The sequence below is a fragment of the Typopeltis vanoorti genome, chromosome 13, assembly GCF_054136105.1.
Source record: "Typopeltis vanoorti isolate ZY-2024b chromosome 13, IOZ_Tvanoo_1.0, whole genome shotgun sequence".
Taxonomy (NCBI): Eukaryota; Metazoa; Arthropoda; class Arachnida; order Uropygi; family Thelyphonidae; genus Typopeltis; species Typopeltis vanoorti.
The window spans coordinates 75,924,980-75,941,518 of record NC_143561.1 but is presented as its reverse complement, the minus strand read 5'-3'; the positions used below and the strand labels follow the sequence as shown (position 1 = coordinate 75,941,518).

The following is a 16,539-nucleotide window of genomic DNA, read 5'->3' as shown; positions in this document are numbered from 1 at the left end:
AATACCAAATTCTGAAAAGGCAAAAATCAAAATGAAGTATATAAATGGCGTACATATTTATTCAAATTTAGTTTTCTGGAATTTCTATCAGGGTTACAATAACTTTTTCAAAATGTATAGATGTTAGACAAAGTTTTATACGAACACGAAATTTCAAAAATCAGGGTAAAGTGAAATGAAAATAAAACCGAGAAAGGATATGGCCATAAAAAAAAAGTAGTTAAAAGTAATATTAAGATATAAAAACCCAAACATAAAAGATCGATTTATGGTATAATGGTTTATCTGCCATGAAGAAGTGCATTTCAGCACACCTACATTTTGTCTATGTCAACTCTTTTTATATGGAGTGGTTTTGGTTGGTTATGAGAAAAGGCTGGCAAAATTTCTGAATGAGTTACAAAAATGAACATCAATGACCTAAAGTATAGTAACTTTTAACTGTATTTACTTTATTCATAATTTAAAATTTCTGTTTTATTGCAAATGCACGTCTCATTACCTGCTCAGTTACGATAGCTTCAATAGTAGCTTCTTCTTCTTCTTCAGGTGAAGCCAGAAGATCTTCTGTCACTTCCACAGTCTTTTCTACTGGCAATTCCAGAAACCAATACTCGCAGTCTTTGGTAGGACAAACTTTCCAAATATCACTATAATCTTTGATTTCTTTTACTACAGCTTCCTCTTTTGTTTCCTTGAACAAAGGAAAATGTGACAGAAATAAAAATATCAGTAGCTTAAAAAAAAAAAAAAATAGGCTGTGAAGTTGCATAAAATGCTTATGTGTATTATAAAAAAACCTTTTAAATTATTTCAAGCACTGATTTATGAAATTTTGAAACTGTGGAGAATACTCACTTCTGGTTTAGATAAAGCACTTAATATGTTAGTTAATAACTGTACTGTATTGGGAGAAACATGAAGTATAATATCAGTGAAGGCAATATCAATATGCTGACATGCAGCAATGGAACTGTAGTTAAGGTTTATTTCACATGGACTGAGTATCTACAAAAGAGAGAGAGAGAGAGAGATTATTATTCAAAATGTTAGAAATTTATCAAGATAAACATGATATGTTGTATTGAATTAGAACTGTCAGTTGTAAATAATAAACAGATATAATGAACAAACGCATATGTACATACACAGCAAACAAATTACTTACTAGTTACCTTAAGCTAAAGCTTCATCAGGAATGTTCTACTACAACTATGATCAACAGCTTCTTTTGATGAGTAAACTGTTATTTACCTGTAATCTCAGGTAAATAACAATTAGAAACTATACTATCACATCTCAAAATTTATAAAGCATTCTTAATCCAGAATACAATTACAATGCAGGCAAAACTGGAATCAATAAATTTAATAACCAAGCTTTATAACAATAATGTAATATGATGGCAACTACAGATAACCTATCCTCTCCAAACTATGCCAATGAAGAAAAAGAAATTTCAATTATAGGTCATAACTTCACCATCATGATGAGAAGAATCCTTGTTCTTGAATTTATGGTTGGTATTAGGAGTCATAATACCATTATTTTTAAATAATGGTAACAAGTGGTTTAGTATCACCTGAAGAACATGTTTTGTTTTGTTTTTAAATTCTGTGGCCTACATAATAAAATATATTAAAGCCCCATGTACTACAAATCTTATAAATAACTATGTGCTCTAAAAACTTTCAGAGCAAAAAAAGGTGCAAACTTTACTAGAAATGGCATTAAAGTTATAATAAAAACCTGATTGAAAAAGTGATTATGCATCACTGATATTCCTTTGCCTCAATAAAATTAACTGAATTTAGCTATCAAAAAATAGGTCATGAGGAAATGAACTGCAGTTAAAATATATCATATATACATAAACAGATTTATCTTAACAAAGTTGACTCAACAGGCAAGATATTTTTTAAAGAATATCTAAAGATATTCAAGCAACAATAATAAAGGATAAGAAGGCGTAGTTATTATTATTATCCCAAGACCCCATGGAGTCAAAGACTCATCTAGGAGGCCCTTTTGTCATACACACAGCTCATCATACCATGCCTTAAACACAATCAAATTCTCTGCAGACACCACCCTCTCAGGCAAGGCATTCCAATCATTCACAACCCTGCATGCAAAAAACCTGCTTCTCACTCCCCTGCTCATGCTCTCTTTATACAGCTTCAAGGGATGACCTCTGGTTCTACCCTGATCTCCCACCGTTTTCTGTAAAACCTCTCCAACATTGATCCTATAACAACCCCTTACTAACTTGTAGGTCTCTATCATATCATCCTCTTCCTCCTATCCACTAGACTTTGTAAATTGCATCATCTCAACCTTTCCTCATATTCAACATTCCAGAAATTAGAAACTAGTCAGTCACCTCTGGACCCTTTTCAACATCTCTTCATCCTTTTGAAAACCAGGTGACCAAATTTGCGCACAGTAGTCCATGTGCAGCCTAATCAAAGCCTTATACAATGGAACAAGAATCTCCTTACTTGTAGAGGTAATAACTTGTAGAAGTAAGAATCTCCTTACTTCTACAAGTCATTGTCCTCTGCATCATTCCAGAATTCTTTGTGTTGTTCTCACAATTTCGGCAATGTTAATCTAGTTATATAGAATATAAACTTTTTGAATGGCAGAGAACTTCAAGCAGACCAACTGGAAAATAGGAAAATGTCACTTTTGTGCCTATGTGCATACAAAAGTGATTTCTATTCAAGGCATAAAAAAGTATGAATTCGTTACTAGCACTATATTCAACATTAAGACACACAAATTTACATGGATAGAACACCCACACATACAAAGAATCTTATTAAGTTCTTCTTGATGGTGATATTCCTCACCGGTTCAGGTTACAAGAATTATACAGGGATATGAAACAGAAAGTGATCACCATTTCGTTTTCAGTAGGATAAAAAAGAGTTTCATACTAAAACAAACATATTTAAAAATTTTAAACAGAAGTCAAGCACCTTCCAAACTGTATATGAGCATTGAATTCAGTATAAAAGGACCCAAACAAAACTGATGGGATAAATATGACATGATATTCATGAAGATGACAAAATATGACTGAAGCTATCAGGTCTGACCTCAATGGAGTTGGAGACTCATCATGGGAGGTACACACTGTTGCACACAATGCTCATCCAACCATGCTTTGAACTGATTGAATGTGTCTACATTCGCAACACACTCAGGCAATGTCTGAGTGAGTTGTGAATGTAACATTAAGTTTTTTAGCATTAAGTTTTGAAAGGATATAAAAGATAAATCACTTGCTAATAAGTATATATTCTCCATTCGAATTCAATAACACTCTTCCAATGTTGTGAAAACTTCATAATGCTATTTCTATAGCATTCAGGAAATTTGGATGCAAAGAAGTAGCATAGGTAGGCTCAATTTCAGTGCCTCTAATGTATCATATTGTCTTTCATTAATGAAATGTTGTGAACTTTGAATTAAGTGACAATCAGAAGAAGCAAGATTAGGAGAATATGGAGGATGTGGAAGCTTTTCCCAGCCGAGTTTCTCAATCTTGGTACAGGTGATTTTTGCACTATGAGGGTGTACGTGATTTTGTTTAAAAAGACCTTCTGAAGCCGAAGGTCTTGTTTTGGCTGAGGTTTAGCCCATTCCCCAGAATGAACCCACAGCTTTCGGCACTTAACATTCTTGTCAAGTATCCACTTTTCATCACCGGTGGCTACACGACTCAAAAACAGAGATTGAACCTATTGAGAATGTACAGCAGTGCAGATGTCAATACACTCTCTTCAATAGTTGTTCTTCAGTTCATGAGGATTCACTTGATGAGTTTAAACATTATTCTACAAACATTATTCTTGCAAACAGCGATGGATGGTCAATGACAATGAATTAAGATCTTTTGCTCTTTAACGGTTGCATTGCCATTTCTTGCAATAGAGCGGCTTCCAGCATATCATTATCAAGAGAAAGAGAGAGGTAGATAAGATGCCAGAGCGAGGGGGGGGGGGAGTCTTTCAAGCTAAAGTACCCTTGTGAAAATTTTTGGAACCACTGAGGGCACTTTTGCACATTGAAAACATTATCGCCATACACTTCTTGCACATTTTTTAACTCATAAAGCATGATGCGTCTAATGTGCTCTTTCAGTGACATCCATTGTAATAAAGGGTTATTTAAACAATAACTTATATATGATGTTCATGCAAAGTTGAATTCCTTAGAATGAGGCTGCCTTAGCTTAGCGATACCTTTAAAGCCTTAAAAATTCATATTTAGACAAGCTGAGACATGTTGGAACAAGTACAGTATAAAAGACTACATTACTTTTGATATGGCCTGATATTGATAGATTAGAAAAGTAGGAAAGGATACTATCAAAGGAATTCAAAATGATAAAAGCAAAGAAAACTGAGATAAAGATATCTGGATATATGGAATATCATCATCATCAAATTCCTGTACATACCCTCAGAAGTGGGGTGTACAGGATCTTACACGAAAAGTTATCATTACAGTATTACACGAAAAGTTACATCATTACAAACTTCCTATCAACAAGTTTCCTCCAGATTAGCCTGTTATCTGTCAAGTTATTGTCTTCTGGATCGTTTTCCTGCCATCCTGGCAAAGAACACTTGTTTAGCTAATCTTTCCTTTCCCATTCTGTTTAAGTTGCCAAAATACCTGAGATTAGCTCTGCTAACACATTCCTGAATGCTAACAATGTCAAGTTCTTTCCTAATATCCTCAATTTTTAATATGATATTGCCACCGATGCCATCTGTGGCATCGATGGCAATATGAGAGTCCTGAGAAAGACTAATCTTTCTCAGGACTTTCATATCTGTAACATTAGAGTTCTGAGACTCTCATATCTCTAATCTTTGGTCAAGTGTTTTATTTCTAACCCAGCTCTCAGATCCATATGTTAAAATTGGTTTGAACACTGTGTTGTATACAGCTAATTTAGAGTAATTTCTCTCTTATTCCATATAAATTTAATTTCATATAAAATATTCCATATAAATTTCGACTAAATGTTTTACTTGTTCTGTAGGTTCTCCATTCAGGATGCAGTTGATGTTTTCAATGTTTCTGCCTATTGTCATTGTCTTTTTAATGCTGATTTTCATATACCATATTTATTACAGCAGTTATTCAATTTGCTCATGGAGTCCTGCAGACTTGTCTTGGATTTGTTTAGGAGCATAACATCATCTGCATAAAGTAAAGAAGATTAACATCTCCAATTTTGGTATCAAGTTTAATACCACTTTCCTTCATAATGTGATCCATATAGATGATGAATAATGATGGAGATAATGTGCACCGCACCCTAGTTACACACCTGACTTAACATCAAATCATCTTCCTGTCCATCCTTCAATGATTTTACAACTCAAATAGAAACTATTGCTTGATATAACATCCCATCAACCTCACATAATTGAAGCAATTTGAACAGCTTTCCTCTTGGCACCTTGTCATATGCCTTTTCCAGATCTACAAAACTTAAATACAGATCCTTGTTATATTCCCATGATTTCTCATCTGTTTGTCTTAAAGTGAAAATCTCATTCTGACAAGCTCTGTTTGGCCTGAATCCAGCTTGTTCTTCTCCAAGTTTCTATTCCACAATTTTTCTTAGCCATTTCTCAAGCATACTTGATGTATGGATGTGTGGAATAATTACTTGTAAACATTTTTAATTTCATATACAGTAGATTCTGGTTAATCAGAGTAGCCATTTTATTAAGAGAAGTCTCAAAAAAAAAAGGAAGTGGATATAACAACCATTTGCTTGGTTTATTTGGGATCAAGATTATGTAATTTTTCCACTTAATTGGACCAGCCAGTAACCTCTGCCACATGGAATGCTGGAAAAATTATGTAATCTTGATTCAAAAATTTAGTGCTCATGACAGCTGCATATTCCCCATGTCAGGTTACTAGCTTGGCGATGGATAGTCCAGTGCTAGTTCAGAAGCCTTAAGGCTTCCGAACTAGTCTTCTTCCAAATTTAAACCGGTAGAAAGAATAGGGAATATGGAAGGGGACATAGATACCCTTATGCTATTAGAGTATTCAAGGACTATAGGGTCCTTGAATACTCTAATAGCATAAGGGTTATAAAATAAGAAGAGTTGGCTGATAAGATCTCATAAGAAAGATTAAAGTGAGTGGAACTTCCTTAAAGTAGAGGAAAAAGAGGATAGATCCAGCTAGAGGACCATGGATATTTTATTTAACATATTAAAAGAAAGACAAATCCCAAATAATATTCTAAAAGCTATCATAGGTATATATGAAGAGAATCAAATACAAACAACATTAAATTATGAACTATCATATCCAAGAGAGATAAAACAAGGAGTCCAAAGGGATGTCCTCCTTTCAGTATCTCTTTTTGATATTTATCTAAATGAAATGATAATAAAATAGAATAAACATTTCCATCAAGGTATTAAACCTTCTCCTACTGTGAACTTAAACACTCTCTTTTTTGGTGATGACTAAATAATAATTACAAATTCTAAAGATAAAGTACAGAAAAATCAAAAACGATGGCCTTTAAAGGATAAGATCCAATAAAACTAAAATAGTAATAGACAACAAGATTTTAGAACATGTGACTTCATTTAACTACCTAGGATGTATGATTACATGTGAAAATGAAAAAAGATATAAACTTAAAAATTGCAGAATAGCAGGTGTCATTAACTCTATATTTAAACCTAAACCTAGTTCAATAACAAACCAGACTAAAAGTATACAATACATTAGCCCTACTAGTCCTATTGTATGGAAGTGAAATCTAGACAATAAAACAGAACATTAATAACAGCTGAAATTAAGTTTATAAGAAAAACTGCAAAGTATACCCTATTCGATCACAAAAGAAATGAAGAAATTATGAAAGAATTATCCCAGGAATCAGTAATAGAAAAAATTTAAAAAATATAAACGTAAATGGATGGAACATGTTGAAAGAATGAAAACAGAAAGATTATCAAACAAGCCTTAAATTACAAACCAATAGGAAAAAGAAAACCCAGGACGTCCTCTAAAGAAATTCACAATAACTTCTAAGGTTGGAACAGGCCACTCTAGGCCTAAATACCTTGAAAAGAATGATGATGATGATGACATCAGATGGTTCCATGTGTTATAAACACACTACGCTCATGTAATAGTGTTATAGAGTTCAAATATGTCATGAAATTATAAACAACAGCTGCAAGTTACTGGAGAAAGAGCAGGCATTGATGCTTTAATGGGACTAGAAAGGATATCTTATAAGTTCAGTACTATGCAAACAAATATGTATCGATATCATTTGAAATTTATAAGAATTGGCTTATGAGTTGGGATGGAAATCAAGAAAATTTTGACAAGTTCTTGACAATTGCTAAAGAGGTCAAACAAAAGTTTATCTTTTACAAGCAATACATTATGGCAATACACAGTAGCTGGAGAGGGATCAGTAATAAGACCATTCAAAATTTTGCTCACTATGGTTTTAAGCATTCAATCATTAATATGCCAGATACATCCAACAGTGAAAATGTCATCCCATTACACCTGAACCACATCAGAATCTATGAAGCATTTGCAGTTCATTGACAGTTGTCTTCAATACTATAAGTAAAATGAAGATTCTGAGAAGGAAATTGAAGCAAAACATCAGAGGATATTAGAAGAAAAAGAAAGTGATAAGAATGACACTCATGAGCTTGAAAGTACTACCCAGGAGTACAAAATTTATTACTGAACTACGACTCTATTTCATACAGGAAAGCAATATTATATCTACACTATAATTACCCGTGCTGATTTTTTAAATTTCAGTCAAAAGAAAAAGAAAAAAAAAGAAAAAAAAAAGACACTTTTTTTTTTTCACCGATTTCTACATCATTAACTACTAATAGCTGCATGTGTGTTTAATACATATATAAATGAAATTAATTTTATGGCAAACAGTTTATTTTAATTAAAGCCAATTATTTAAATTTATTTATAAGTCAATAATTTTGCTACTCAATAAACAAAAAACTTACCCTTGTATTTTGTCTTATGAACATACACCTTTTAAACTCTTGATATGCAACTTCGTTTAACAAACTTCTATCCAGATAGGAGATATGAGAGAGGGGGAACCATAATGGTTTCCTCTATCTGTTTGTAAATTTTGTTCTTCCAAGAAATATAACCAGAATTGATGACAAAAGAAAAGAGATCTAAGATATCAGAAGGAAAAACGTTTTTTAAGAGTGTGAAGGTGTCATTAAAGTGAATATTGGTAAACAGTACGGTGATGTCAAAGCTTACCAATATATCTGTATTAAGTTAGATTTTCAATCAAGTTTTTAAATGGGTAGAGTTTTTTTATATAGAATGTGTTAAATCTAGTGGGAGGGGCTAAAAGAGTTAGCCAACTGACAATTTGTAGCATGGAGCATCAGTGGCATCTACTATAGGTCTTAGGTGTGTGTGTGTGTGGGGGGGGGGGAAATCAGGTTTGTGGATTTTAGGTAACCCATAGATTGGGGGGGGGGACCCAAAGGGTTTGAGATTTTTTTATAATGTGAAGATACTGTTTTTTTTTTTTTTTTTTTTTTTTTTTTAACTTGCGTTTTTGTGGGATTGTGACAATGGACAATAGCTACAGCCCCAACAAAATAGATATATGCTGTATGGCCTTCCTACTTCCCAAATGCACAGGACCAAGGCATCACTATTCCTATTTCATAAATATAAAGTACTAATGACTGTATGCTGCTGAAACACAATTGGTAAAGACCCCAGAGTGAATTTCCCAATACAGTACTGTAATATTTCATAATTCCAGATGACCAAAAACCAAAGGTACAAGAAATATTTGAGATATGTAAGTAACCTGTGATCACAAAGAGAACACAAACTCGATATCTGGTGAATGATGCTGAATCACATACAAACTGAACATTCTAAAACTACAAATAAACTAACAAAGAATTAGAAATGCAAATTTAATGGCTTACAAGCAAATCCAGTATAGTCCTAGATGAAACATAAAGAAAATATTCCAGAAATCACTACTAATATGAGTTCATAACCAGCATAGATAATTTGATTATTGTTTGTTTAAAAATGACACTATGATACAGAACATACAGAATATCTTTGAAAATATACTGGGTAATTGTTCAAACTTTAAAAAATTACCCAATTACCCAATCACATATGTAATTTCTTCTCCCATTCAATGTAATAACCCATATATCAGTTAATCAAGAAATGAATGACAATTTTTAAATCTAATTTTAATACAGACATTTTAAAACTTTTTTAAAAAAATTATTTTAATTGATATAATTATTTAAAAAAATAGATTCTTTCAAACCTTTGCTTTTGAATCTTCTCTGACAGCAGGATTAAAATATGCTGTGAAAATCTGAAGATTGCCAACTGTGCCTGAGATATTCATAGCATGAGATGTCATCTGCATTTTCAATTTTACTTCATTCTATAAAAAACAGTAAAGGGCACATCACTGTACTACAAAAATAAACAGAATGTTTACTGTAAATATTATTATACACATAGTGACCACTGAATTAGAAACTTTTATTTAATACTCTGTTGGACCTTCTTTAGCCGGAATCACAGCACATATGCAGTTTGGCATAATTCCACAAAGTGCTGGATTGCGGCTGTCTATAACATATCAGAGTCCCTTAACTGGATCATATTTGCCAGAAGAGGACTTTGCTCCCAGATCTGTTTTTCTATGATATCCCACATATTCTCAATGGGGTTCAGTTCAGGGCTTTGTGGTGGCCAGGGAAGATGGTGAAAGTTGCTGTCATGCTTGCTGAATAATTCTTTCATGATGGACAGTAGCATTGCCGTCACCTGATGGATAAAAAGCCAACATTGCAGAATGGACTCCAATGGCAACAATGTTTAGATATTTCTTGCAGGGCACCCAACAATATCAGGGGACCTGTTTCGTATCAACAGAACTTGCCCACACCATGATACCACCTCCAGAACCTTGAGATGGATTTACAAGGTATGCTGGGTTCATTGCTTCATGAGGCTCTCACCAAAACACTTTGCCTACTATCAGTAAAGAACAAAGTGCACCTTCACTTGTCAGACACGACTTTTTTCTGGTCTTCCAGTTTCCAGTCACAGTGTTCCTGACACCACTGTAAATGAAATTTCCGGTTCTTCACAGAAATCAATGATTTCCATATAGGCATGTAACTGCCAATACCGATCCTCTTCAATTCTCTGTACACAGTTTGTTGAGATATGGGTCAGGAACATGCCCTCATTAAATGTTTGATCAATTGTAGCACAGAGGAAGTTCTGTTTGTCTGTAAAGGCCTTCTCAGATGACACCGATCTCATTCCTGACAGACTGTCTTAGGACCAAAGTTATGCCTGTTTAGATGAGCAAATGGGTTATTTTTCCAGTGATTAAACATCCAGGATATCTCACCTTTTGAGAAACCAGTCAGCTCTACTGCTTTCAAACTCATTGCTCCAGCCAGACAAGCATCCACAATGAGTCCTTTAGCAAACTCTGAAAAATCCTTTGTTTTTCTGATTTTGATCAACACTATTCACAATTATTGACCAGCAATAATCTTAAATAGTTGCCTAGAACACATTGTTATTACTCGACATCTCCAGGGAGTACAAGGGACTCATTGAGGGGAGGGCACCTACTCTACAACTCTCTGTCTCCACCAACTACAACAAACTGCAACTACCATCATCATCTACGCCACTGGCATCTATCGCCCACACTGGTATTTTCACAGTGAATCACAAGCATCCATGCCCAAGGTAGGATTTGAACTCTCAGCCTTTTAGGCTGGAGAACAACTGCGTTAACCACTCAGCCAACCAGGCTGGCACACAACTAATTATTTTACATATACAATGCATAAGTGATAGTTACATATGTCTGCATAAAGATTTGTAATTCAATTGCCAGTATGTGTATATTGCAGAGTGCATTTGCTAGGTAAACATACTGGGAATAACAAGTGTATTGGCTTGCTGGCACTTTTATTTATTTTTTTCTGAATAAATAATGAATTTCTCAGACTACATCAAAGGATTCAAAACTGCAGGATGCACCCCACTGTGAGAAGGGACTTACTTGATGCTGAATAGTTAGAGATTATTATCATAATTATTATAACTCCAACTCAACATCAGAAGAACTGGGGTTATAATAATTATAACTCTGTCATCATCAGTGCAAGAATGAAAAAGCAGGAGGAACCTGGTAGAAGAAAGAAAGGCATAGCTATAATATTCAACATTAAACATGACAATCATCTTGAATGGTAGTGATGGGTGCCTAAGGTCCCACAGAAAGTCCTAAGGTCCCAAGTAAAAGGTGGAGAAAGTTTGAGTCATTAGAGAAAGCAGGTGTGTGACATGACGCCACACCACCATGCTGCCAATTGGAGGCTTGAAGACTATGAAAGGTTTACAACCTTTCAAGAAGAAATTGTAGATATCTTCATAATAGCTAATGATACTGTCTGACCACAGATCCGAGACCTTAGTCTGGCAACTTGCCAAGAAGAGTCAATTCATGTTGAAGGGGAAAAAGAAATAAGCTGATGTACGAATTGGTCACCAACAAGCAAAATCACATGCTTTATATATAAAATTTTCCAACTGTTAAAGAAGCAAAATAGTTACCACTTTAAAAACTACAATGTTCATAAAGGAAAAGTTAATTTTCCGAACGTGTAATAATAAACAACTCATCCCACAAGACGGATTGATTACCCTATTATCAGAATGGATTCTCCTTCTTCTGACATGCGCAGAAGTGTCGAAGGGTCTCGTATCTGTGGGCGTACATCACATTCTTAGTCAGATTCTTATCCACAATATTCTTATCCAAAAATATGCACTAACAGCGTTAATTATTCATTGTTATTGTAAGAAAACATTTATTCCCTATTCCATTTTAAATTTTCATCCCCCTTGTCTAAACTTTGTTTCTGCACTAAGTATATCAAGCTGCCCAAAAGACAAATCACAAGCTTACAAATAGCTTTCAAATTTCCAACCTGAAAGAGAGATATAAGGAAACTCACATCATAAACGAATGGCTATCATGCTTTCAAGTCCCTTACAAAAGCAAGTGATCATAATTTTTTACAAACCATTCTTCCATTTCTTATGCAATCAGATAGCATTGTACCGCCAATTACAGGGAAGGGAAGTTTCTCAACGCTGACTTTTATTCAAATTCTTGCAATGACCCTCATGATAAATATCTTTCCTCACACTCACTATCAAGAGAAATATTTACCACAAACTCACAACACTGTAAGCTGATGGTAAATATCAAGCTCACAACATTCAATTTCCTATTTGATCTTTCATCAGAATGTGAAAGGAAAGCATAACACAATCTTATATGATTTAGATACCAAAATCTTCTAAGTGTCGTGGTATCTCTCCCGTTATCCTGAAGGTTTATACTGCAGAGTTGACTTTTGTTTTGTGTCACCTTTTTATGCTCTTCTATTCCATTGTATTTATTCTACACCTTGAAAATTAGCCCATGTCCAACCTATTTTGAAGAAGGGCAATAAAACTTTAAAAAGTTTAACCAATACGAATTCTTCCACTGTCAAATAATAGGAGGATCCTCTTGCTTGTATATCACACCTCTAGAAAATGACACAGCAAAATTGGTTTAAATATTGCCTATATTTATATATAGGCAATGTATTTATAAATATCACATATCTCATGAACAACCTGTGAATTGTGAATAATAACAGCAAATCAATAGCTCACAACTTGTGGGATTTGGGACCATCATATTTTGCATATAAATTGATAGCATATTATTATTATTATTACATCACACCTCCAGGGAGTCCAAAGACTCATCAAGGAGGGACGGCATCTGCTCTACAACTCTTCGTCTCACTACTCCACCAAACTTCATCATCTAACACCAACGCCATCTACTGCCAACTATCACCACTAGTACTTTCACAGAATTTCACAAACATCGATGCCCACAGCAGGATTCGAACCCATAGCCTTTTGGTTGGAGAGTGGATATGCTAACGACTCAGACTGGTTGGCCGAGTGGTTAGCACATACAGCAACTGATGAAAATGTCAATATTTTATGATGATCATTTTTATCGTCTCCGAAGTAGAGATGTGGCCAACTACGGTTTGGCTGGAGAAATGAATACAGAATATCTAGTTTGAAATTTGGCTGCAGCACCAAATATTTGGTCAAAGGCATAATAAATTAAATTTCTATGAACAAAAGTTTTTAAGTCTCCTAAGCAGAGTTTACTCTCTTATACAGTGTAAGCAAAGGCAACTCTGATGCCAAAGGTCATGTTCTCATAAGGGCTCTGGTAAAATTAAGAAATAGCATTATCCATTTCCATATAATAAAACTGTCATTAAATATTATTATCATCATCCCAAGACTCCATGGTGTCAAAGACTCATCTAGGAGGTCCCTTTGTCATACACACAGCTCATCATATCTTGCCTTAAACACATTCAAATTCTCTACAGACACCACACTCTCAGACAAGGCATTCCAAATCATTTGTAACTCTGAATGCAAAAAAAACCTGCTTCTCACTCCTTTATTCACACCCTCCTTATACAGCTTCCAGGGATGACCTCTTGTTTTCCCATGATCTCCCACCATTTTATGAAAAAACTCATCAACATTAATCCTATAACAACCCCTTACCAACTTCTGTTGATAAGGGGTTGGTATAGGTTGAGGGAGTGATATCATTATCATATCACTCTCTCTGCCTCCGATCCACTAGATTCTGTAAATTGCATCTTCTTATCCTTTCCTCATATTCGACATTCCAGAGATCAGAAACTACTTTAGTCAATCGCCTCTGGACCCTATCCAACATCTCTTTGTCCATTTGAAAACCAGATGACCAAATCTGTGCACAGTAGACCATATGTGGCCTAATCAAGGCCTTATACAATAGACCAAGAATCTCTTTAATTTTACAAGTCAGTGTCCTCATCATCATTCCCAGAATTTGTTGTGTTGTCCTCACAATTTTGGCAGCGTGTGCTCTAAATTTTAGATTTTTATCCACCATCACTCCAAGATATCTTATTTCCTCCAACAATATATCCCCCACCAAGCATAAATGCATAAATTCTACATCCCATCTTTGTTTACCAAATTTTAAAACCTTACATTTTGCAACATTGAACTGGCAATCCCATACCAGTCACTCAATCTATTCAAGTGTTCTTGTAAGGCCACAACATCTGCTCTACTTCTCATAGTTCATCTCAACTTTGCATCATCTGCAAACAACTGAATATCTCCATCCAATCTCTTTCCCAATATCATTAACATACAGGTTATTATTATTATTATTATTTCGGGCAACTCCAAGGAGTCGACAGACTCATCGCGGGAGGCCCTAACATCATGTCAAGAATAGCTATTCGACATTCACAGAGTATCTATCATACCTCGCCTTGAACTCATTCATGGTCATAGCACCCACAACAGACTCTGGAAACTTATTCCACTCAATCACCACTCTCCAAGTAAAAAACCTAGCTCTAACACCCCTGCTAACCATGTTCTTGCCCAGCTTCCATGTATGGCCCCTAGTCCTCCCACCACCAGTCCTATTCTCAAAAATATCTTCTGGATTAATCATCATGTCAAGAACAACTATTCGACATTCACAGAGTATCTATCATACCTCGCCTTGAACTCATTCACGGTCATAGCACCCACTCTGGCACCTTATTCCACTCATTCACCACTCTCCAAGTAAAAAACCTAGCTCTAACACCCCTGCTAACCACATTCTTGCCCAGCTTCCATGTATGGCCCCCTAGTCCTCCCACCACCAGTCCTATTCTCAAAAATATCTTCTGGATTAATCTTATAGAAACCCTTCAGTAATTTGAATGTCTCGATCATATCATCCCTTTTCTGCCTATCAACCAATTTTTGCAACCCACAAATCTTCAACCTGTTCTCATAAGGTTCATTCCACAGACCTGCTATCATCTTGGTCACTCAATGGCCCTAAAACAGATCCCTGAGACAAACCACTAGTGACTTTCTTCTTCTGGGATATTGCTTCCCCATACAAAACTTGCTGATACCTATCAGATAGTGAATCTCCAATCAAATAACATCAGACTAAGTATTTCGTTCTATTCACCTCTATCTCACATCATACTGCCCCTCAAAACCATTATCATATCTCCCTCTCGCATCTCTACCTTGTATGGACATTACTCTTTCTCTATCATCAACAGCACTCCCCCCCCCCCCTCCCTTTTTACCTTTTCTATCATCATGAAACATATCATATCATATACATATCATAAATTTTACAGGGAAAATTAATTTAAAAAAAATACAACATGAAAAACAGAAAAAAATATTCCACTTATTTCTTCAAATAAGCCCTCACACAACAAATTATTAAATAAATTGAAATAGATGGGATTGGATAACAGACTTCTAAGTTGGATCAGTGACTGGCTGTCAAACAGGTATCAGAAAGTTGTATATGGGGGGTGTGGAATCCCATAAGAGAGAGATCACTAGTAGTGTACTGCAAGGGTCGGTTTTGGGAGCATTGTTGTTCAATTTGTATATTAATGATATTGGGATGGGTTTAACGAGTGATATGCAGCTGTTTGCAGATGATGCAAAATTAGAAAGAACAATGCACAAGCAGATGTTATGGCCTTGCAGAAGGATTTGAATAGATTGAACGAATGGGCAGGTAAGTGGTATTATCAGTTCAATATTGAAAAAGTGTAAGGTTTTAAAATTTGGTAAGCAACGATGAGATACAAAGTATATACTTTGTGGGGACACTTTAAAGGAGGTAGAGGAAATGAGAGATCTACCTCGTCCTCCATTAAAGGAGGTAGATCTCTTGATCAGGCCTCATATGGATTATTGTGGTCGGCAAGTTTTCATGGTGATGAGGATATGTTGGAAAAGGTCTAAAGAAGATTCACAATGACTGTCAGTGGTCTTTGGAATGTGGAGTACGGGGACAGACTGAGAGAAAGTAAATTGCAAAGCCTCATGAACAGGAGGAGGAAGAGAGGGAATATGACTGAGACATATACAATAGTCAGGGGTTGTTATCAGGTTGACATGGTAGAGATTTTTCATAAAAATGAAAGCGTGGGAGAGTAGAACAAGAGGCCATTGCTGGAAACTGTATAAAAAGAGTGTGAGCAGTGGAGTGAGGCTTAGTTTCTTCACATGGAGAGTGGTTGGTGAGTGATATGCATTGCCTAAGTGTGTTGTGAATATAGACACACTGAATTATTTTAAGGCATGGTTGGATAAGCATTGTGTGCAAATAGTGTACCTCCCACGATGAATCTCTGACTTCATGGAGGTCAGATGGTAATAATAATAATAATTATAATTCTAAAATTAATGAAAAATTTATTTTAAATTGTGAAATATGGAGAATAATCATGGATTTATTAA

The 16,539-nt window shown here is 35.1% G+C and overlaps 1 protein-coding gene across 2 annotated transcripts in view; it reads right to left on the bottom strand.

The window, feature by feature from the left end:
* LOC150100293 (intermembrane lipid transfer protein Vps13-like) overlaps window positions 1–16,539 on the bottom strand; it is a 654,685-nt gene that overhangs the window by 619,177 nt on the left and 18,969 nt on the right. For both annotated transcript variants that reach the window (XM_090402852.1, XM_090402853.1), the window contains exons 2-4: window positions 9,389–9,511; window positions 859–1,008; window positions 503–694 (exon numbers count right to left, since the gene is read on the bottom strand). In XM_090402852.1, the coding sequence (XP_090258978.1) occupies window positions 503–694; window positions 859–1,008; window positions 9,389–9,511 (465 nt within the window). The remainder of the gene's footprint in view (window positions 1–502; window positions 695–858; window positions 1,009–9,388; window positions 9,512–16,539) is intronic.